General features: G+C 40.2%; 1 protein-coding gene across 9 annotated transcripts; it reads right to left on the bottom strand.

Annotated features, from left to right (window-relative positions):
* Positions 1–925: 925 nt before the first annotated feature.
* Positions 926–24,413, bottom strand: brpf1 (bromodomain and PHD finger containing, 1). 9 transcript variants are annotated; one of them, XM_083554402.1, is made up of 16 exons: positions 23,883–24,413; positions 19,673–20,426; positions 18,179–18,410; positions 17,404–17,691; positions 15,751–16,238; positions 14,576–14,750; positions 12,371–12,499; positions 12,146–12,274; positions 11,449–11,866; positions 10,325–10,615; positions 9,864–10,142; positions 8,877–9,024; positions 8,650–8,783; positions 8,462–8,574; positions 6,452–6,606; positions 926–2,600 (listed from the first exon to the last, which is right to left on the bottom strand). In XM_083554402.1, exons 2-16 carry the CDS (start codon positions 20,392–20,394, stop codon positions 2,417–2,419), a joined length of 3,885 nt encoding a protein of 1,294 aa, XP_083410528.1. In that variant the 5' UTR covers positions 20,395–20,426; positions 23,883–24,413; the 3' UTR covers positions 926–2,416. The 9 variants fall into 9 exon arrangements, with proteins under 9 accessions (XP_083410528.1, XP_083410526.1, XP_083410530.1 ...); XM_083554400.1 differs by having other exon boundaries at positions 8,462–8,577; positions 23,883–24,411; XM_083554404.1 differs by having other exon boundaries at positions 18,188–18,410; positions 23,883–24,410.
* Between the last annotated feature and the right edge of the window lie 393 nt (positions 24,414–24,806).

Genomic DNA, 24,806 nt, shown 5'->3' with positions numbered 1-24,806 from the left:
CTCCACAGATGACGTTTAACTAAATTTTGGAATGTGTTTGTGGACATTTGTGTTAATCATCCACAAGGTTGGTAGTAAAGTCGGGTACTGATGTGGGTGAGGTGATAATTCACAGAATTCTATAGCAGGCCCCTCAAGATCTTCTGCCATGTAAATGATATATTTACAGAGCTCAGTTTGTGCACAGGGGCATCGTCATGAAACAGGTTTGGGTTTCCAAGTTTAAGTGAACGCTTAATTTTAACATACAGCATCCATATGTGTGCCAATACAATTAAGAGACAGTTTAGCGAGGTGAAATCAATCTAAAATATTGGTCACAAACTATTGCTCACTTTCTAAATAATAAAAGTACAACACCTCTACTAATAATTATTTATAAAAAAAAAAAAAAAAAAAAAACATTTTTTACCAATGCAAATATGTTAAAAACCGAAATTGCTGAATCTTACCATCACTAACAGGAACACTTTACAAGACCTGCTCTGACCCAGTCATCTAGCCATCACAATTTGGCCCCCAGTCAAAGTCACTCCTTACATTTGCCCATTTTTCCTGCTGCCAACACATCAACTTCAAGGACTGAACTTTCAGCCAAATATATCCCACCCCTTGACATGTGATCAATGTTGTTCACTTCACAATTGATGAATGATCAGTAATCATTACTTTGTGATAGGAGAGATGAGAGAATTGCCATGGGTATAGTGACCTCACTTCACACCACCTCCTAATAGATAAAAAAAAACAAAAAACGTTTTTGAGAAGCTCAATCCTGGACTGTGAAATGAAAAGAGTGTAGAATTAAACAAGGTTCTCGAAGACACGCATTCGAGTGAACGGATACAAAGATACACACAGCCACCCCCCCCCCACCCTCACCCCCACTCAAGACCATACTCTCTGGGGAATCATTAGACAGTTGTACAAAACTCTTAATTTTTTTTATTAAATTCTATTGTACATTTTTTTTTCATATATAAAAAAAAAAGTTCTACAGTGACAGGGTTGGCATGTAACCGGAAATAGACAGCACACTGTTTAGACCTTTTTAATACACAATACCTAGCACAAGAATAGTACAAAACAGAATAGACACTGGTACAACAGGTACACTGAGACACAAGACATGTGTGAGTGTATTTGTGTTGTAGTGTGTGTGAGTGCCTTTAAGAACGGGGGGGGGGAGGAGACACGGTGGGGACGGTGTTGCTGCTTGTGTGATCAAATAAATAAAAGATAATTCTTCACTCTGGAATTAGCTGCGTCCTCTGTTCAAAAGTGAGGACAGCACATTGTGCATTGATTGACATATTGATTTTTTTTTTTAGCCACACACACACACACAACTCTCTCACACTTCCTCTATCTTTCTCTCTTACACACTCGTACTACGGAAGTTCTAAGACGCCATGCCCTCAAATATTTTTCCTTTCTTGTTTTCTCGTGATCTCAACAAAAAAAAAAGTTGTTTTCTCGTTATCACGACATTTTCTTGTGATCTTGACACAACCAAAGTCGCTTTCTCGCATCCAAATGCTCGGAAAAATGAAGTACTGGTCATGAGGGAACGACGTTTCTTCCGTCAAGGTCATGACAAATTCTAAGTGGTGATAACGAGAAAAACTTTTGTGTCGAGATCGTGAAAATAAAAACCAAGCAAAGAACAATTGTAATGCGTGGCCTTCTAGGACTTCCGCACTCATACTGCTGCAGACAATATTTGTAGCTGACAGTCTGCAACACAAGCCTGCATAATAATATGTGGACATAAAGGTTTTTTTTTTTTTTTTTTTTACATGCGCACATCTCGTGTCCTGTTTGGGATTCCCAGACGTACTTCCCACATCTATCTCGTGTTTATCTGTATTGGCCGGGTTACGTTCGAAGGACCTTTTGGTGTGAACTCTCCTCTTCAGCTTGATTCACAGACACTCACACCGCAAAGCTGCGTCGGGTCGGGGCGCGGTGATGCGAGCGCGCACGTCCGAAAGCGTGTCGAGAACTTCTTTCCATCGTTACAAAAACTACAGACGTTTTTACCACCCTTTGTCTGAACGGTGTAGTGTGAAATAAAGTGTGTGAGTTGGGAGTGTGTTTCTGTTCTAGCATGGATAAAAGAAGGGACTCTAAAAAAAAATCTACCGGTTTCGATATTTAAAAAACGCAGAGACTAGAGACGAAACACGATACACACCGAACGCCATGCCCAAAGTTTTTTTAGCACCGAAGAGATGGATTACTGTGTTGGAATTTGTGTGTGTGGCATCCACAATATGAATCTAGTTACACAGGCCATCTTTGCGTGCCTGTGTCATGGCCGTGTAGTTATGCGTATCAGGTGTTCATGCATGCTTTCTCACCTTTATACTCATGTGCTTGTGTGTGTGTGTGTGTGTGTGGGGAAGTGTGTGTTTCAGTCACTATCGCTCGTGTCGCTGCTGGGAACACCCTGCACTTTGTTTCGGTGCTGCATGGCGCGATGATAGGCCACCTGCACAGACTTCCTGATGTTGGATTTCCTCCCTTCCAGCATCTTCTCCTTATCCAGCTCTTCATCCACACCCAAAGGTACGAGCTTCGAGCGTGGCAACCACTGCCTGTGCACGCACAAACACACACACACACACACACACACACACACACACACAAAGTGATCAAATGGTTTAACACAAACTCAACACTTGTACACAGTTTGACATCCTAGGCACGTTTTCAAACCGCACTGCTCCAATTCATTTGATACTTTTCAGCACATTGTGTCATGCTCGTTTCCTCTGTCCTATTTACTGCCCTTTGTTCTTTGGCGCAGGAAGTGTGTAAGCAAAAAAAACAACAAAAAAAACATGAAAGCTGAACCAATAAAAAGCTAAATTTATTAGTAAAAATCAAACAACAAAAAAAACAACAACTCTAATTTGCATTTAAGGCGTTTGGAAGATGCCCAAACCGAAAGCGACTAACAATTATCTCATTTACTTAAGTAAGGGGGTTAAGGGCCTTGCTCAGGGGCCCAGGAGAAACAGCTTAGTGGTGTTGGGATTAGAATTCATGACTTTCCACTCAGAAGTCCAGCATCTTAACTTCCCTAAATCGTACTTACTGGTGTGAACCAACAGATAATAAATAATTTACATTATATACACTGTATGTGCAGGGACACCTGCAAGACCCCATGCAAGACCAATAAGGAATTTTATTTTGGGGGAGAGAGCGAGAGAGAGGACTCCTGAAGACCAAACGACATCGAGTGCTTGCAGAAGAAAGTGAATTCTCAGAACAAGTTTCCTTTGGCGTCACAGATATGCAGTCCTACATGGTACAGCACTGCACATTACAATGCAGTCAATCATTCAGAAAAGAAGTTCATTAACCTTCCTGGAAACATGGCCAAGAAACCACAATTAATACTGCAGAAACAAAGGGAGGGAGGGAGGCAGGAGAGTGTCATTATTTTCATAGATTTTTTTATTTTATTTTTGTAAACCCAAGGCCTCAGTGGGAATTTATGTCATGTGTAATGCACGTTATTTCTCAGCAATATTATTACTAAAAATGGAGTCTGCAGACGTTGTGACCTATTTGTCTGGAGCACAAGTGTCTCACGGCCTACCATATATCAAGGAGTCTTAAAAAACGGTGATCAGTATGGGAGAGTACACTGTAATTTGTTAATAATTTACAAATTACAGTACATCATTTTAAAAAACAGAGCTCAATATTTTTTTCTGTTCCCTTCCCCAGATCTGTGCCTCGTTACAATCCTGTCCCGGAGGTCTACAGATAATTTATTGGACTTTGTACTGACATGCACTGTTAACTGTCTATGGACAAGTGTGTGCCTTTTAAATCATGTCCAATCAACTGAATTTCCCACAGGTGAACTCCAATAAACTTGAAGAAACACCTTAAGGATTATGAGTGGAAACAGGATGCACTTGAGCTCAATTTTCAGTGTCATGGATTACGGCTATAACATAACATAAGATAAAATGTGGAGAAAGTGAAGCGCTGTGAACACTTTCCGAATGTATGGTAATCTGACGTTTAAAACAACCAGTAATTAAGTATTCCTCTGCCTTAAGAAGAAAAAAAATCAATCCTCTGTTATACCATATGGATTTACTAAGCGGTCACTGTTACATCCGAGTTGAAAAGATATGAAATGTACGCAACAGATACTATATGAATGTGTCATCACACCAGAGCACTGTGGAATTGTTGATTCTGATTGTTTAAAATGGAGCGAGTCATTTTCTGTAAAAGCAGCTCTGGCAATCATGCTGTAATTGAAATCCCAGGATTATATTAATGCACTGGTTTCTAATTCACTACTTCGTCTATAGTAACTGTCTTTATAATAATAATAATAATAGACACGTTAAAGCAATTTTGTTCGTCGCTCTGGATAGGGGCGTCTGCTAAATGCCGTGTCTGTTACTCAGTGACAGGTTGATAGACGAGTCAGACGATTTAAGGGTAATGATAAACTGAGTGTTGAACTTAAACAAAAAAAAAAGACAACCATTGCTATTGTGAAAATTTTTCTTGCAAGAACGCTTTAACATCCGTGGAGGTTCTGAGTAATTCAGAGGAAAAGGAAGGTGCGAGGCAATCTTTATAAGAAGGGATATACCGTATGTTTTACTGAGAAACCATAAAGCGGAACAAGTGTTTTTGTCTTGGTAATGTAGAAAAAGAGAGAGTGAGATAGAGAAAGAACGAGACAGAATGAGAAGAAGAAAGTGAAAGAAAGAGTGAAATTTATGGCACCAGCACATAACAATAGGACTTGCTCATTTAGATGCGCTGCAGAAATGAAAAAAATAATCTGCTCTCAGAATTGCTTTCGATTTTCAAAATATGAAAAGTGCTAAAGTTTTGAGGTCTTATCAACAAAAGGGCCAGTGTGGATGCAGATGCCACCATGCAGAAGAACTTGTGCCAAGCTCAACTAATTAAACTGGTGGGAATCAGGAGTGGCTACTGCTACTGGAATGAAAGGCTGCACCAAGTAACGCCCGAGTGACCAGATAAAAATGACAACATTGAACGGAAGATACAGAGCTCACTTGGTAGCTTAGCAGAACATGTGCAGATAACAACAACAACAATATAATCAGGTCTTTAAAAAAATTGAGGAATCAAAAGGGAGCCACTAATAGAAACAGAAAGACCATGGCTCCAGACAAAAAAAATCAATTAAGGAGCCATTGGCTATTAGGAAAAACAACAGGCGCCAAATTATATTTTTAAGTGCCACAAAAGAATGAACTTTAAAAATTAAAACACTTCCAGTCATCCTGTCGTGTTTACGTCTGCTATCTTTTTTTACAGCATGGCCGGGGAACTGAAGCGATCGTGTAGGCGGTGTTAAATTTTATTTTTAGCTCTTTTCATTCTCTCTCGTCACGCAGTCCGCATGCACGAGACACTGCGAGCGCTAACGGTGTTTTCTGTGGCCGCTTTTCGCCATTATGTGATCACAGGCATTTTTTGCTTTTGACTATCGCCGTGTTTTCTTACTGTCTCTTTATTTAAAATGATCAGTTCGGGTAATGAAATCGGTTTTCCCTGCAATTTCTCGGCCCGTTTCAGAGCAGCATTTTAGTCGCAGTCTGGAGTTCTGAAGACTAATATTAAGTTATTGAGCCTCGAGTTTGACATTAGATTCGATTGGCATTGAACAAGGACCGGGCCAATGGACTGCACAGGGCATGGGACAAAATCTGGGAGCTTTTGAGATGTTTGGTCTAAAAGCAAAGCGATTTGGCGCAAACAAAATATGGTTGAACATAACAAAACAAGAAGGACATTGGTAGTAGAGGTCGACCAGTATAGGTTTTACTCCGGCCAATGGCGATATTTAGAAAACAGGGTGACATTCTTGCTACTTGTCTTTGCAACTTAGAAAACATGATTCAAAAAAGCTACATGGATCCGTTAGGAACGATCGTGGAAAGTGTAAACTCTACTTGCTTATATATATATATATATATATATATATATACATATATATATATATATATATATATATATATATATATATATATATATATATATATATATATATATATATATATATATATATATTACAGTTCTGGCCCTTCTGGTTTTCCTGATAAATATATATATATTTTTTAAATCATGCGATCTACTCACACTACCTTTGCGATCGACCGGTAGATTGCAATAGATGTATTGGGCACCCCTGCTTTAGACTTTGTGATAACATTTAAATAGTTTAGAGCATTTTAGTCACTTTAAAAGGAACAGAAACACTTAATTGGATGTTGCAATACTGCAAAAAGAGAAATAAGCATTGGGGAAGTCCATACTTTCTGGAGGGACAGTGGTTGTTCTAGTAAGTGTATGCTTATGTTATAATGGTTGCTCTAATGAGCAATTTTGAAAGGTCACACACACACTCACACACAGTGATTTGACTCACCATGTCCTCTTGTTGTCAAAGAAGAGCACTAGAAACAGATGCTCCCGGGCTTCCTGTGTCATCTGCTCCCCCAGCTTGAGCACCTCTAGTGGGGGAACAGGAATCGGGACGCCTCTATGGAACATGCCCTCCCGTGGCATTTTGGGATCAATGATCTGGGGTGGGAGAGAGAGAGAGAGAGAGAGAGAGAGAGAGAGATAGAGAGAGTGTTTAAGTTTTTACATTTTCTGCTACATCTAAAATATAGTCATCCCCCCAAGTGTGGTTGGACTTGTGATCATGTTTGACGCATGCAAGTTCTGCACAAGTGTACAAATTTTCTTCCATTTCCTGTCATAGCACAAGATACTGACTTACTGTTACAGAAGTGTCAGGGCTGACTCAGGGATATAGTAAAGAATTTTCCACTTCACTCATTAAAAACAAAGTGGTATGAACTGTAGTTTTCAGGTATTTTATTTAACGGATACTAGTCTACTGAGAACTGGTGTAATTGATAAGATCCCAAACAAATTGCAATTTAAAGTCCAAAGCTTCTGAGACACTCTGTGGCTTTGAAATAGTACATTCACGTTTAAATCTTATTTTCATAAAAAAAAAAAAAAGCAAAGAAAAAAAAAATAGAAATGTATGACCAAAAAAATTGAAAACACTGCATCGCTTTTTCTATACACTATAGACATTTCAATTTGAATTTAAAATACGAAAGATGAGAATTTCAGCTTTCATTTGCTGACATTTACATTTACGGGTGTTAAACAACCTTGCACCCCAAAATGTATTTATTCAGATATCTGTAAAGCAAACAACACTCATTATTTGTATGCAAATGTCTTACTTGCAATAAATGCATCAAGCCTGTAGCACATGCGACATCACCAAACTGTTGCATTATTCGTTTGTGGTGGATTTCCCATTTCCATTTCCATCTATGGCATTTGACAGATGCCCTGACTTACAACCGAGCAGTTAAGGCTTCAGGGCTTCGCTCAAGGGCCCAGCAGTGAGAGTTTGGTGGTGCTGGGATTAGAACTTGTGACCAATGAATTTTCCCGGCGTTTGCTATATAGCCTCTCTCCTTTGTTCTATAATCATGACCGTTTCTCCTTTCATGACCTTTTCCAATTCCATTGGACTGCAAAATCTTTCCGCAGTCTTCTGTATTCACTGGCACGATCCGAAATAAAGATTAGTAAGCATATTTTCCAGAAGCAGGGCATTACCTCACTTGAACAATTACTTAGTACAATATAGCTTATGAACAGATCCTTTGTTTCTACGCTTTGGACTTTCTCTCTTAGGTTGAACTCTATCCATTTCTGTGCAAACTCCAGTCCAGAGTGAGTCGAATCGTGATGTATGATATCTATATTTCTAGCCTCAAAGTCTTCTAAAAAATGGTAAATTGTGACAACTTCACTTCAACTACACCGCTGCCCTATGGAAGCTGTTCCTGATGTCACAAAATTGTTTCTGTGGTTTTCTTTTGCAGAAACAAAGTTAGGCATGAAATACTGGTGTTTTCCTTGGCCGACCTGTTCAATGCCCGGTTCTCAGTACAACAGTGCCATTCAAAATTGTTGTGTTGACTACAGCCAATGCTTATACAATGGCTATGATTTGTATTTTTTGTCAGCATCACAAAGTGCTGCTTATCTCCTGTAGACACAGCTCTCTGCTCTTCATGATCCTCTTTTACAACAGTCTTCACTGGTGAAACCCAAAACTTTAACCAAGAGTGGCCATTCAGAGCCAATTATGAATAAAATAAAGGGTTCTGGGACTACCTGTATATATAAAAATGATTTGTATAAATGTATACCTAAAAGAAAGGAAAATCCCCTAAGATCACATGAAGAAGGAACCTTGAGAGGAACCAGATTCAAGAGGGAACCTGCACTAATCTGAGTGCCAATTATATACCTTTTGACTTGTACACTTGTATAGTATAAAGTCAAACAAATTGCAATTGCAATTTAGAGAGTCTGTGTGCTTGTGAGTGAGACTTACCAGAGCAGGATAAGAGGGGTATCCTCTACACTTGGCCCATACGAGATCGAGGGCATCTAGAGCCGTGTAGTCAGTTGAACCCATCCAGCAGCCTGACCTACTCCGGCCTCTAACTACTTAAGACACAAACACACATTAATGAGCAATTCTTTGTGTCCATCAGCGTAGGTGAGGGTAGTTATACTCACAGTGTGAAACTCCTCTGGCTCCTCCCACTGAATAGGAGTCATTCTCAGTTCCAGAGGTTTCCTCGCTGCTATCGTCTGGAAATGTCGAGCGTGAGAATGAAGTCTTCCCACGACCCTGCTTTGAAGGAGTGGTGCTGATATAAGGAGACAGAAAGAAACAGGGAAAAGCCTCAGAATCAGCTGTATCCTTACAGATTATATACACATTAACTGTAGTGTGTGCATACCTTGTTCTGTCCGAGGCAGCACTGCTGCTGCTGCTGGTTGTAGACTCCGAGTCAGAGCTGGAACGGGGATAACGGGACTCGTTCCTGTATACCAGGAAACTCTCAGTTACAGGCTTACTGCCACCATCAAAACCATTACTAGGTAGACCTGTGAGAATTAAAAAGTTGAATTAATACGGAAGCTTAAGCAGAAAAGCTATTTTCTCAGTGCTTTTCCCTTTGGAAGGCAGAATAACGTCAAATAAGTAAGGGATAATATGAATGCCTGGTGATCACTAGCATTAAACATATACCTTCAGTGACCAGGGACAAGTACAGTACTGTGTAGTAAAATGAATTATCTATATTGTAAAATACAAGGTAAGGTAAAAGACAAGTATTTAAAAAGCACAAAAAAATACACTAAAGAGAAATATTATTCTGACTTACTAGACTGGTAAACAATTTATATATATATATATATATATATATATATATATATATATATATATATATATATATATATATATATATATATATATATATATATAAAATAAAAATAATAATATAATTAACCATGTCAGACATAGACTGAGAGAGATTATCTAATACTGCAAAGCAGAGCTCAATAAAATCATTTCAAGTTGTACAGTAGTGTAATAAAATATTTTGCCCCAAAATACAGCCAATTGACTATAGAATAAATGTTAAAATGTTAAATTTCATAATTGAGTTTATACACCATTAAAACTGAACCTAATAGAAAAAAAATCATACTTGACATACTTGATGCATGAATAACACACGGACATTTCCGTTTCATTTAAAACCTAGCAAAAGTGTGTGCAGGTCGCTCTAATCTGACAAGCGTTTAGTACGTCTGCAGAATTGTCGATACGCATAACATTATAAGGAAAACAGGAAAAGGCATCTAAAAATAAATCAATAAAAATAAAACTCGAACCAGTAAGACACACAGACGTTTTGAGTGCGTGTGCGTGCGCGTACCGAGACCCACGTGATCATTGTCACTCTCACTCTCAGAGCTGGAACTGGAGCGAGGGCTTCGCGGTCTTTTGCGCTGCCGTGCTATAGTCATCAGCGGGAGCTCTGGAGGTCCTATGGGACTGGAGTTCATTGCTCCAGAGTTGTGTATTGCGTCACGTCTTTTAGGGGGGCGGCCCGGGCGCTTCGGTGGCCCTGTTGCCTTCGGGTTCTTTTTGGAAAACAGGATGGAGGTGCGGCGGCCCACTTCAGACGCCAGTGTAGAAGCAGTGGCAGTAATTTCTTGACCAAGAAAGTCATAAAGGCACATTGTTTAGTTGTTTTTTTACTTTACATGCATTTCCCCAAATCTGATGAAAATTATTAATTATTCATTTTGTTTTCACAGAATATTACTAGTGCATGTGGAAAAGCACAGTTTAAAACTGTGCGCTGGTAAATTGTGGGCATTTATTTGATCCCACCTTTTCCACTAATCTCCTGGCTGCTGCTCTCCCCTCCCTCGTCATGACAAGTGGCTCCTGACGTATGGTGTGTGAGGTTAGAGCCACAGTCTCCGGAAGCTCCTGATTCTCGGTTGCCCCCGATGGACCCGCCGTCTCGCTGATGCGCCAGCTTGCGCTTAATGACCGTCATCTCCTTCCTCAGAGCTTTGGCCCGACGAGAGCGCCCGATGCTGTGCTTCCCCGAACTGACATCATCGAAACGTGCTTGCAAGACCCGTAACTGCTCGTCCAGCGGCAAACGCCGCAGGTCTAAGATACATAGAGAGAACAATCAGTAGATCTTCAGTAGATAAACATTTATTCATTTAAAAATGTATATTTATTTTAGAAAATCTAAAAATGAACATTCCTACTAGGGGTGCCCCCAAATAACGGAAGATTTGATGCATCGATAGGAGTCTGATTCGACTATCGAGCTCACAGCGTATCTTCGCAGAGGTGCTATGAAACGAGGATCACACCATTTTGGTTCTATGGGGGGTGGTCAATGTCTGATAAACTACCAGAGCGGTTTTCTCCCAACAGGTTAATATACAGCCTATTGTGATAATGCTGTTAATAAAAATGTGAAAAGAAAAAAGCTTTTAATAAGTATTTTTAACGTGTGCAAATAAATGCAACCCCCAAATTTTTTTTTTTATACATTTTCTTCTATATCTTTGTGTGATGCTCTGGATAGCATGGCTTTCAAATGATATTAGAATTGTTTTACAAATGTTTTTCCACATCGCCTGTTAACTATAACACATAGAAAGGCATTGCCAGTCATTAATTGACAGGCAGATTTGGTGGCTTTATTAAAAAATAGTTTCTGTGTGTGAAAGAAAATAAAAGTTGTCTTACTCACTTGTTAACTACCTGGTGTCATCCTATCCCTGCCCCGCCCCCGCAACACACACACACACACACACACACACACACACACACACACACACACACACACACACACACACACACACACACACACACATGATTTGACTATCGGTCAACTATAGACAAGACTTGGCAATTCTGATTTGACTATGTAAATCCTTAGTTGGAGACACCCCTAGTTTCTACATATCATCTCAAGGCCATCTTACCGTCTTCATTAACAGAAGGGGAGCCCTCTCTTTCTCTTTCCTGCTCTCGCTCTCTCTCCTTCTCCCGCTGCCTTTCTCTTTCTCTTTCTCGCTCCCTTTCCCTCTCCCTCTCCCTGTCTCTCTCAGGGGGGGACTCGGGACTGGGCTCTCGCGGCAGGTGCATGCCCGTGTCGAAATCGTAGCCGATTCGCTCGGCCTGTCTCCGGGAGTGTCGCAGGATCCCGTTGCCCGTCTCCCGCAGCCTCAATGCTGCCCGGTAGAACACTGTGTCCTTGGCGTTGTATTTGAGACAGTTGTTGACGATGAGCAAAAAGTCCCCCTCGAAGGTATCAAAGCTAAGGTAGCGATGAGACTCCAGACACGTCCACATGGTCTGGAAATCCATGGGCCGCTCAATGTGGTCCAGGTAGTCGGGAACCTGAGGTAATACACACATTTGTGTACAAATGTATGCAGGTGCGTCAGATACATAAGGTTTTCTAAAAGCACACATCCCACACAAGACCACATTCTTTCGCTCTTCCAAAAGGCATTCTACATATTTCCTGGAATATTTCAGCCAACGGTACTTGGAATGAAATCATTATCCTAGCATCGGTTCTACTCAACGTTTAATAAAGTGCGACTTTATGGAGGTGAATAATAAAGCACAGAAAATAACCAGGTGAAGGTGTATAAAGTTCGCATACGTGTGTACCTCGTTCAGTGGCACGGGCTCGGTGAAGAAACTGTTGGTGTCTCGCTCCTGCAGTTGTTCCAGCGTACTCCTCAACAAGGCCAGGAACGGCGTCAGCTGCATTTCCAGGGCCAACTGCTGAACCTTGAGCTACCAAAGTACAAAAAAGCGTTTTTTTTTTGTTTTTTTTTCTTCACCATGCAAAAAATGCAAACCGAATGCAGGATTTTAGACACCGTGTCTCACCGCTTCCCTCTTGAGTTTCTCTCGCTTGCGGATGAGCTCCACCAGCAGTCTGGCCCTCTCTAGGTCGTGCCTGAGTCTCTGCCATGCTTTTAGTTGTTCCTTCAGCGCGGTGTGCTTCTCCTCACCATCCTTCAACCACAGCACACTCAGGTTTCAACACAACACCCAAAGTCAACGTTTATTTTATCGTTTTAAGTAAAGGTGACAAGGAGATTCTTGGTCTTAACGCTACAATGATGTACGTAGAGATTACCTTTGCCTATAACATACATTTACTGCATTTAGTAAGAATTCTTATCCAGTACTTTTGAGTCTTAAACCCTCAAGTTAAAACAAATAAATCAGGATGTTAGAAGATAATTAATTAAAACCATGCTGAGGAGTGGTGTGGGTTTAAATCATGAGTTCGCCTTTATATTAAGGGCATGTTTAAGTACTTAATGAAGAAGTGGCTTTTCAGGATTTATATGAAGACAGAATCAGCTGCTTGAACAGCCAAAGGAATCTCATTTCACTGCCTCGGGACCAGTAGTGGTGTCCGATATTGACGGAAAAATTATATCTCGATATTTTTGGGATTTCATCCATTTTTAACGAAAATTAGACGATATTTTGCTGAGCGTGTCTTTGTGCTGGTACCTTAAGGACCACCGTAGACAGATGAATCCTAAGATATTTTTTTTTATATTCTGCACATTCTGTATGGTGGTCAGTTCACAGCATTGATAGAGATTTAACTAACAAAAGGTTTAAATTGAATTTTTCGTAGGCAGATTTTTGACCTTTAGAAAGCCATTTTTTCTAAAAGTGTGCATCATCTTTTGAGCCAAAATCTTACATTTAATCAGTCAATTAGAATAGACATTTCAGCTGTTCCCAAGCAAATGAAATCAGTTCTTTATAACATTTTAATATGATATAAATATAATGTACATTCATTTTATGTTTTTTAAAAGCTGAATTTTGGAAAAAAATTATATTGATAAACTAATATAAATATATATATATATATATATATGATAAAATAAGTACACATTTTCTGTCCCAGTATCTTGAACTTTGTGATCATAATAAATGCGTTTTAATGGACTGAATCTTGCAGTAAAAGAACGTACTTAAAATGTGCACACACACGAGCCTAATCTACTAATTCATCACATAATATATGCGTTCACTCTGTAGGCGTGTTTTGCTCGGGTTTTGAGATATGCTCGATAATGTAAAATCGCATATGGTTCCTCGAATAACTCGAGTAAATCGAACACAAAAAATAATCGAGGAAAATAATTTGTCCATTTAACTACACATGAAGCATTGTGTTTTTTTGTTTTTTTTTGTTTCCCCACAGACCATTTTTACTGACGCACCACCCACTAAACTCTGGAGCGCTCTGGAAATAAATAGAGGAACGGAGAGAAAACAGCAAGGGGCAAAGAGGTTCATATGGAAGCCAGTGTCCGCCACATAAAAAAACTTTGCCTAATTCCAACTTTTTTCTCGAAATTGCTACTTTATTTCTGGCAATTCCGAGTTTTCTTTCTCACAATTCCGACAGTGTCTCACTTTCTGCCAGTGTCTCTGCAGTGCCAGAAGGTTTTACACAGTGAAAATGAAATTGGCCAAAATCAATAGAATCGCATGGTATTAAACGGAGCCTCCGATCCCTGAAGAAGAACTCTGTCTAACAATCAGCTCTAGAGGAGACGGAAAAAAACAGAGGACACCTTGTTCATACACCAACAGCTCCAAACTTTAGGCCGACAACATGGTGGGTGCACCAAAAATGTTGGATTTCACGAGAAATAAAATTGGAATTGCGAGAAAAAAAAAAGTCGGAATTAGGCAAACATTTTATTTTATTTATTTATTTTTTATGATGTGGTGGACATGGGTTTCTATAGGATTCATTCCAAAGAAAACAACTGAAAGTTTTGAATAATTTGAAACTAAAACTAGACTACATGTCTTCCCTCACCACATCCATAAACCTCCTCCTTGGCCTTTTTTCCTCCTTACTGGTGGCGCCATCCCAATTACGATATTATTATACACGACATATTGTAAACCCCTAGGTACCAGGACAACTGTATGTATGACTTCCCTGTGTTTTGAGATGGACGATGGAGCAACTGAAAGAATTTTACGTTTACTACAGTTTACAGTACAAACGGTTTTATACTTGTGTACGGGTGTGTGCACACAGACCGTAGTTATTGAAGGAACAGGCTCAACATTGCGTTGGGACTGCAGGTGTGTCTGAAGACGGCGCAGCAGAGGGACGCCGTTGCGACTCTGTCTCTTTAAGGTCCAGTAGGCGTGCAGCCTCTGCATGAACTGACTCTTCCTGGGTACTGTCAGATTAGACGTGATCTTGCTCAGCCTACAGAGATGAAATACGGGATGTGGAATAGCAGACGAGAAAGAAACATTGCAGGTGAACAAAAAAAAAAAAAGGAAAAGGAAAATGGAAAAGCAGCAATTGGTGAATTAGTTATGCAGTTATAAACACTTAAAATTATATTATATGCTTACATTACAATTACTATACTGTTAATATCCAGTGGCAGACCATCAGGGTCAGCAAGACCTTCTCTGGTGGTCTAAATTCTATCAGAATCCCTGACTTATGTTTCTCTTCATAGCTCTATTTAATGCTGTTTTTCATAGTGCATGTTTCGGTTTGAGTTTTCATCCAATTAAATTCCAGCTTTGCCGGGTCAAAGGTCAAAGTGCCAAACACTGAAAGGTACCTGTTACTGCGCACGAGCAAAACACAAGACGCTTTGACTGGAGTCATTTCTGCCTGGCGTTTCTTTACTTTCTGGCTCTTTGAAACGTCGTGCCAATTACTTAAAATGCTGCGCAAAAACACGTTTTTAAATTTATCCACAAAGCTACCAACAAACTAAAAAACGCCATCTTAGTGTGGATGGAAATCGAAAAAGGACAGAAATTTGCATAGACATGGCCTATGAGGTTAATGTTGAGGCATCTGTTAGCGATGATGTGTGCTTTTGGTACAGCTGTGGCTGCAGTGAAAGGAGACTTGTTGAATTCAGTTTATTGGATTTTAAACAGCCATTGCTATTACCCTATATAAAGTGCCCTAACGAATATGTAGATTTTCACATTTTGGACAACCCTTGTGTTTCAAAGGGGCTTAGATGTAGTAATAAAAAAATCTTTGCCTGTAGACAAGTCAAGAGTAGACATTTTTCTTTAGCATTTTTGCATAATTGAGGTAAACATCACTAACATTAGGTATATAAATGCAAAACTAGCACTACTAATAAAGCTCTGCATGCGGGACGAGAAAACGTTTTTGAAGCTTTGACTGCATTTGTACTTTTCTGACTGCTTCACATCAACATTCAGCACACCTGTGTGGGGGAATGCAGGGCACAGACACCACAGGTGCAGCCGCCCTCTTCTCGGCAAGGATCTTCCTGGCCCTCTTTAGCTTCCGCCTGGATTTGGCCTTTGCCCTTTTGGCCCGCTCCTCTCCGACTCCACCACCGTCCTCTTCGTCTTCGTCCTCCGCCTCGCTGAGAGAGGAGCCACTCCCGGTTCCGCCCCCTAGCGGGCGGGCCGTGCCCGGCGGGGTGTGAACGTCACAGTAAGCCGTCTTGCGTACACTGAACGAGGTACCGTTGGCACCGGTCTCGCGCACAGGCTCCATCTTCATGTAGAGCCCGGCTTGCTGCGCGCACGTCACGTGGAAAGCGGTGTAACAGTTAGCCTTGTGACACTGGATACACGCGCCAGCCCCACGCTGCTTACATATGTAGCACGTCAGCTTCCAGCGTGCCGCCGGGATGTGCTCGATGCTGTCGATCGGCTCCAGGAAGACTGTGTTTGCAAAGCACACCTGCAAGAATGGATAGTTCTTATTTGCTGAAACAAAAATGTGTATATACATATATATACACATACATACATACATATATATATATATATATGATAACAAATGTTGGCTTTTAAACTAAAATGTCCCTTAGTTTTCTCTGCATTTGGTCCGCTGACATTACGAGAGCGGCCTCTAGAGGCGGATCACTGACGTCACGTTCTGTTTGTTTTTAGATTTCCTAATGATTTTATTAATGTTTTCTTTAGACACATTTTCACGATTCAGTGTATATAATATATATTTTTTGTAATAAAATTCAGTACTATTTCACATGGAGTGCTTGAATTTTTTTATCTGGAAATATATATATATATATATATATATATATATATATATATATATATATATATAAAACAACACAGCACTATCGATTAATCAGCTATCAGCAAGTACAATCCAACCTAGATATAGATATATCGGCCGACCTCTAGTTATTAACATAGCTTAATTTTTCGGTAGATTGGTTTAGCAACTATATTTTAAACTCAACTTAACTGCAACTAAGTGTTTTAATTTCGATAGCAATAAATATGAAAAAAATGTCATTATGGTAGTAATAATGCTCTTTTAATATGCCATATATCTCTTGAAGAGTCTAGGGGGGATTGGTTGGGGTTAAGTTTCCGAAAATCTGCAAATTTTGTCTGCAGCCCCTGTGGTACCTTAGTGAATTCATCTAGACATCGACACTTTAATACAATAATGTGTTTAAAAAATTTTTATGAATTCGTTAGTGAAATAGTTTAAAATGTTATTCCTAACGTTCCTGAACATTCGGTCCCGCTGCGGATTTCTGCTCATTTTAATTTCTTTAATGAGAACCCACGAGAGCTGCGAATTATCGGGGGTTGAATGTATTTCCTGGCAACCTGGAAAAGAATTTACACTTAATCTGTTCAAAGAAAAAAAAAAATCAATCATTGATCTCATCCTTGCAATTTCATGCAGAAAAGAAAGGGTCTGTATAGCGTGTTCGTTTCATGATATGCTGCATGTGTTTTTGACCATTGGAATGAGGTGTGGGCGATGCAGCAAAAATATGGCAGTCTGATGCTCAACGGCATTTTCATGCTGAAAAGTGCTTCATTTTTACACTTGTACATTTGCGTATACAACGCACTCTCACCTCAGGTATCCACAGCGCGCACACAACGTGTGCCCAGCGAGCATCGTCGGTCTGCTTGAAGGCTCCGCCCTTGTTAGGGCATAAAGCGCAGTCGACAGCACGGGACGGTGACTGCAGACAGCGGCGGCAAAGCCACTGACCCTCTGGAATGTAAGGCACACCGTAGCACTCCTGGTGCACGGCCAGGTTACACATGTCGCAGAACAGGATGACGTTGCTGTTCTGGCACTCGCCGTCATTGCAAATGCAGCACACGGCGTCCTCGTCGATCAGTGCGTTCGGCTCGCCCTGATCCGAAGAAGGTTATAGAAGAAAGCAGAAATTTTACTTATACTACCTAAGGAATAAAAACATCATAATACTACTAAAAATAAAAACAGGGTGGTTATGCCATTATTGTTGCTAATCGATAGCCTGCTATACAGCTCTGACCTCAACCCTACTGAACACATTTGGGATCAATTGGAACTGACTGACTGCATCCCAGGCCTTCTTACACCTACATCTGTGTTTACTGAAAACAAATCTTTCCAAACGCACTCCAAAATCTAGTGGAATACCTTCCCGGAAGAGTGGAGGTTATTATTTTTTTTTACAGCAAATACAGACTGAATGTGCAATGCGATGCTCAAAAAGCACATATGAATCTTATGGTAAGGTGTTGAACACCTTTTGTCCATTCAATGTATTGGAGACTTCAGGAAGCATCACTTTTCTGCCTGTGTGTACATAAGGCAAAAAAAAATAAAAAAATAAAAATAAAGAAATAAAATACCTCCCAGACCTTGTTGTGGCTTTCAAAGTAGGACTCCTTTTCTAACCGATCCATCAGGTATTCGAAGACCTCCTGAGGGATCGGCGTCACTCCGTCACTACGCCGTTTGTCGTTCATAATGTCCAGCCAGATGTAGTCTTCCTCATCGATGTCATACTCCACCTCTTCGTCCAGCTCCTCTACAGATTTATCTATATACCTGTGAGAGGAAGCCACCACGTGAATTGACAACCTAATAAAATAAAGGAGGGTGTCAATTTCTTTTTTTATATACAATAGCATATAATGCAATCATTAATCAATCTGATGGATCTATGAATGAAATTAGTGGCTTATTCACAAATTAAAAATTTAAATTATAAACCAACTGCTTCCAAAACTGATGAGGTTAGACTGCTACTTCTAACCTTTGTGGAAATTGAGGCAAAAAACAACAACTTTGTAACTGACAAAAGTGTGAGTAGCGAGAGGCAAGAGGGTTACCGCTAAGAAATACTGACTGATCAGCCTGCATCTGCAACCGCATTCCTTTCTCTATCCTAATGCTAATGCTGGCCGACATAAAAACCTGCATGTCGATTTCACTATCGAATTTCAGCCTCAGTGGAAAGCAATGTACCATTACATCATTCATTCAGCAAAGTGGTGTATCCCAAAATCCATGAATGAGATACCAGTGCACAGGGCAGCATGCACACAGACACTGATACTCTCATTCACACCTAAGGCTGTGATCGCACTACACTTTTCATTTTGCTGACTCTCCATTCCCACACACGGTCGAGTCCGGGGGAATCTGTATCACGTTTACTTATGTGACGACAGAAGCGCAATTTGTCCTGACGTGACCTTTTTAGAAAACACAAGTTGACTGAAGCACTGACTGCAGTATCTCAACATCCTGTTTTATGCATTATAGCATCAAAAGAATATACATTTGAAAAAAAAATCAACATTAGATTTGCTGCCCGGTTTGTGGAGTCGAACAGATTGAACGTTTTAATATTGACATATCCGGGTGCTAGTCATGTACACGGTAGGTCTCTGAGGATTAAATGCGGCCAATTCGACAAATGCAATCTGAGAGGAACCCTGAAAAAAATAAGTGTCACTGAATATGCAAAACTCCACTCGAAATTGTAAAAATAATTTTTTTTTTTTTTTTTTTTTTTTTTTTTTTTTTTTTTAACATAACCTTTTTCCCCTGACAAATTCCTCTTTAAGTTAAAGCAATTGGGATGATAATTTCTTTATTTGCATTTCACCTCCTTAATTTATTTAATTTGGTTACACAAGCCTGGTATCCTCTATCATACAGCAACTAACATGGAACTTGAGAGCTTTCAATGAAATTAACCAACTGCTGCTCAAGATGCATCATAGCCGCTCAAGATGCATCATTTTCCCCTCTTCTGCGTATGAGCTAACAAATGCCCATTATTAAGCTGGTGATGCTTCATAAACTACATGTTCATTAAAAACACACACGTTTACCTGTAATAAGATGTTGGTCTATCTGGTGCATCGGGCCTGTCTTGATCCAGCTCTCGAAACACAGCCTCGGGCAACTTGACCGCTGGCCCTGGTGGATTTCCATGATGATGCATGCCGTCCTTCTTCTTTTCTTTGCTCTTGTGTTTGCCCGCTTTGGGTGTTGCCCCTGCTCCTTTACCCCCGTTTGCTGCTCCAATGGTGTCGGGTCTGTCCTTTCCATTAGTCCCGCCTTCACTGATCCCGTTCTCACCATTGCATGTTGTGGACCCGCCTACTCCGTCATCAGCCTCACTGTCCTCCTCAGACACTACGTCAAGGTCCTCAAAGATGCTTAGGCGGTGCACTTTGCCATGGATCTCCAACTCCACCATGCGTTGAGCCTGAGCGTAGGTCATTGTGTCCCTCCCAGGGGAAAGCGAGTGGTCGGAGTTATCTGCTGGGCTCCCCGGCATTCCGCCGTGCCCAGGCATGGCGAGGGCGCTACCGAGTTCAGAGCCGTCTCCCGAAGCGGGGAGTGAGGAACGAGCTGGGCGCCCCTTGCGCTTCTTCTGCGGTGTTCCTTGAGCAGAAGGTGGGTTGTCATGGTCATAGTGGTACAGGTGGTACTCGATGCCGCTGTAGCTCTTGTAGACCTTGCGGCACGTCTCGATCGGGCATTCGTACGGCGGCTTGGTGGCGCGTAAGTTGTGGCAGAACGTTTTCACATCAAAGTCCAGCCCCATGCTGTTCGGCGTTGCTCTATTTCAGCTTACATCTGAAAGAGGAACGGAGAGATGATAGTGTTGTACCTGTATGACTTACTGGAATGGAATCTCCATCAATAAGTAAAAATGGACTTCTACTTTGCAGACTTGTTTGTAAATGGAAGGAGAGAAGTAGAAAAGGTGGCAATGCGAACATTATTTCAGTTGTAAACAATAAAGCGATAATTCGCAATTCTGGTCTTAAAGTGTTTCTGATTTTAATTTTAATAAAATCTAAAAGTAGATGATGACGTGGAATTTGTGGACCCCTTAAATCAGGCATTGAGGCGACAACTCTGGACATCTGAAGGACCGTGCCCAGACGTGTATAATTATCTAGTTGAGACCGGGTGTGTCTACACAAGAGAAGCATGGATGTCTACAATGACTTCTTTAGCAGAAAAATGTGATCAACAATATGTGGATGATGTTTATCTTGTGTGTGGTGCGCCTGGAGCGCAACACTGTTCAAATCATCCTCTTTTTTAAAATCGTTAGTAACCGGGGAGGTTATTAGTGCGTATACAGACGCAGTGTTTAATCCACGTAGCTGGTGTACAGGTTTCACCTCCTGCTGTTCAATAAACCAAGTGATCTCCTGAGCTCCTTGTTGGGGGTCTCCACTGCAGTGGTGTGAAACCGATCAAACAAACCTAAGAACCCATGAACACGAGCAGGGTAAGAACAGTGAAGCTAGCGTACAACACCTCACATGTTACAACATTAACTGTGTTCCATTGTAACTTATTGCATACATAATAATTCTATACGTTTTAAAATATTTGTGGTTTGATTTAGGTGAAGTGTGTAGCCATGTTGCTGTGAGTTTTGTTGCGATGGAAGAGTGTGGGTGAGAAAAAGTGTGAATGCTCTGTCTGTGGCCCTGTGTGTGGTCACGAATTAACAAAAAGGTGCAATTCAATACTGGCTAACGTGTCTTTTTTTTTAATTATTATTCATGCGGTGTTGGTTTTATATAAAAGATGTCCTCGAGTTGCTAGTTGCTATCCACGCTGTTACGATTTTTTCCGAGAATCTAAAGCACTTCTTTTCCGACAACAAGTTAGTTTCTGGTCTGAGAGAGCGTGAACAACGTTCTTCATTTCGACGTTTTAAATCGCGAGAATAAAAAACCGGTTCACAATACGAGAGTGTATACGCCGGATTCCACCGATGCGTTTTCGATGCAAACGTGACGTTAATAGTGATATCGGTATTGTTGTTTTAATTTGACATTAGAGTAAATCGCAACGACTCGGACAAAACACGAATGAAGAGTTAAACTCGTACATTACGTGATGGCGTCTAGTAGATTAGTAGATTGTTCTTACCCTGCTCGTGTTCATGGGTTCTTAGGTTTGTTTGATCGGTTTCACACCACTGCAGTGGAGACCCCCAACAAGGAGCTCAGGAGATCACTTGGTTTATTGAACAGCAGGAGGTGAAACCTGTACACCAGCTACGTGGACTCGTACATTACGTGATGGCATCTAGTAGATTAGTCTAGTGCGCATGTGAACGATTCAGTCTATTAAAAAGCATTAAGAATGATCCCGAAAGTCTCAAAATGTGTACATTTATATCATTTCATATAGTTAATCAATTGAATTGAATTTTGCGTCTCTATGAGCAACTTTCGTGCTTTCGAAAATGGTGTTTCGTTCCTGGACGAATCAACGCTTTAAATGATTGGGGTCAATTGTAATGACATACTTATTTCAACTTATTGGAAAAGTTTCATCTCTGTCAATGCTGTGAACTGACCCCAACACAGAACATGAAGAATATGAAATATTTCATGAGTCAGCTGTCCACAGAACAGCCCAGAATCCTGACCTTGATCACTGAACACCACACGGATGGGATGCTGACATCTTTGTCTGACACCACTAACACTCGACCACCCACTCCGAAATCTAGCGGAAAAAGCTTTCCAGAAAAGTGAGTACATGCAGATCAACATTATTTGAATAAAAATAAGTGCATACTTTATGCAATAAACTGTAGCACTATGTAGTAACACTAATATTTTTTTAAAAACGAGAAACAGTACTGATGAACCCGGTGTACAAGTGTCCTAGAGAAGTCAACTGTTGTTTAATAATTCAAATAATTAATAAATCAAATCACAGGAACCAGAGGATAAACAAGTAGGTGAACAAGATCATGAACCAGAGGGTGAACTAGAACATGAACGAGGGGGTGAACCAGAAGATGAACCAGAGGGTGATCCGGAGTGTAAACCAGGGTGTGAACTAGGAATTTTTAAACTGGGAGTAAACCAGGGAGTGAACCAGGAATTTTAAACTGGGGGTGAACCAGGGAGTGAACAAGAAAGTGAACCAGGGGATTAAACAGGGGATTAAACAGGGGGTGAACCAGGGGGTGAACCAGGGGGTGAACCAGGGGGTGAAACATTGAAACTGACGTTTTAAGAGAATACTTGGCGTTAACAACTTTGAATGAGATCCAGAACAAGATGCATTACCAAAAAAGAATAATTCCCAAATACAAAATGAGATATGAAATGAACAGATCTGCCATTACCAGATAGAAGTTTAAATTATACATAAAAAAGATCCTTCAAATATGAATCATGGCGTGTCTAGTAAACTATTAGAAATAGATTTGTTCTTTAAAAAAGCTTCCCAAAAAAAAAAAAAAAAAAAAAAAAAAACTTGCCTAAAAAACCTACTTTCTGTATTTGATTCCTTTCATCTCAACATGAAGCAACTACAGAACTCAAGTCAGTGAATCAACACATTCAACCAAAGCTACAACTAATATACATAAAAACATAAATAAACGAGCAGGGTTAAGAAATTAAAGGGTTGAAAGGGTCTTTTTTATCGGGTGAATATATCGGGGAAGTGTTGAACAGGTGGTATTTGTAGGAGATGAACTCTGCCTGTCCTGGTTCAGATGAATGAAGGGAAGCAGGTGAGCTGTTCGGCGTGCAATGAGCTGCATGTAAACAAACAGCCAGAACCACTGTAGCGTAAACCCATTAAACTAAACTGGTTCCCTGCCAGTGTACACCTCTAGCATGTACAAACATTTATGAAATGGACTGCTATTTAACTCATTTATAACTGTATCTACATTGGATGAGTACAAAGCAGCAGGGCATCTGATGCATTCCCTCCTTCAGCATGAGAGTTAACGCGTGGGTGCAATGCTTTACTGCCCAAACACAATATTTATAGTGAAGAGAAAAAGGGAGTATATAAAAAGGTTTTTAAGCCATGTTTTTTATTTCCTGTATCTACCTGGATTACTGTATATAGTGGCTAACACTAACATTGGCTAACTGCATTCTTTCGCGGCAAAATGCACCATTTGCAAATGCATCTCGATATGCATATACAGGTCGAAATGCACATGCATAAGGTTCGCACTAAATCTATGATCGTTGTCCTTATAATTTTGTTTTATAAATATGCAGGAATGAACAAAACAACACTCACTACTCCAGGCGCTTGTCACTGAGCTCCAGTCGCCACTTCCGACACCCAGACTGATCACAAAGAAATTCACATTCAACTCGCTTTCGTGTAAATCTGGGGCTCCAGCCAACGAGGGATCGCAAAAAGCTGTTTTGAATAAAACAGGATAAAAAGAAAAAAAAAAGACGCGTATTTTAACTGAAAAGAGAATAATCCAGGAACTGGTTTATGGCGAACAAAAGGGTGCCATGAGCGCGTGTTGGCACATTCGCCATTACAACACGATGGCCTCTGACGACTTAATAGAAATCTGCCTATTGAGTGATAGAAATAATTTTTTGATTATTTTTGAAGAAAGATAACGTTTTAAAAACAAAGATAAACGAGTAGCTTGTGTAAAAGCAGGACACAATTACTAATACTTCTTTAGGGTTTTGAATTTGACCCGTTTGGCGAATTAGGCACAGACTTCCACATTGCTATATAGTTTAGTATGTACAATTTTCAGTAGTGAAAAATCGGATCGTTTGGCAAGTAAATCATTTCGCATGATTTTTTTTATATACACAAAGCCGTTTCCACGTCTCTACATATTTTCGATTATTTATAAAAACGAATATGCTAACGCAGATCAGTAGAGTGGCCTGAACACTAGAGAAACATTTCGAGTCGGGCCACCAGGGGGCGTAGTTTATTTAATACAATCCACCAAAAATACTGTATAATACAGTATAATGCACAAAAGAACTAAAGATGAAGGCAGCTTTCTTTTCTTTGCATTATGGGTTTATTTTTTATAAATAAATCAACAAAAATAAACAGATTTTATAGCCTAAATAGGTCAAACAAAGTGTAGTGCATGATAAAAAAAATGGGAAAAATACCATTGCTACTGAACTTGGCTTTAATGAATACTGTCTATTGAAGGGATATTTATTAAGTATT

The sequence above is a fragment of the Silurus aristotelis genome (assembly GCF_946808225.1).
Source record: "Silurus aristotelis genome assembly, chromosome: 11".
NCBI lineage: Eukaryota > Metazoa > Chordata > Actinopteri > Siluriformes > Siluridae > Silurus > Silurus aristotelis.
Note: the sequence above shows the minus strand (reverse complement) of the source record. Positions and strands in the feature narration are given on the sequence as shown.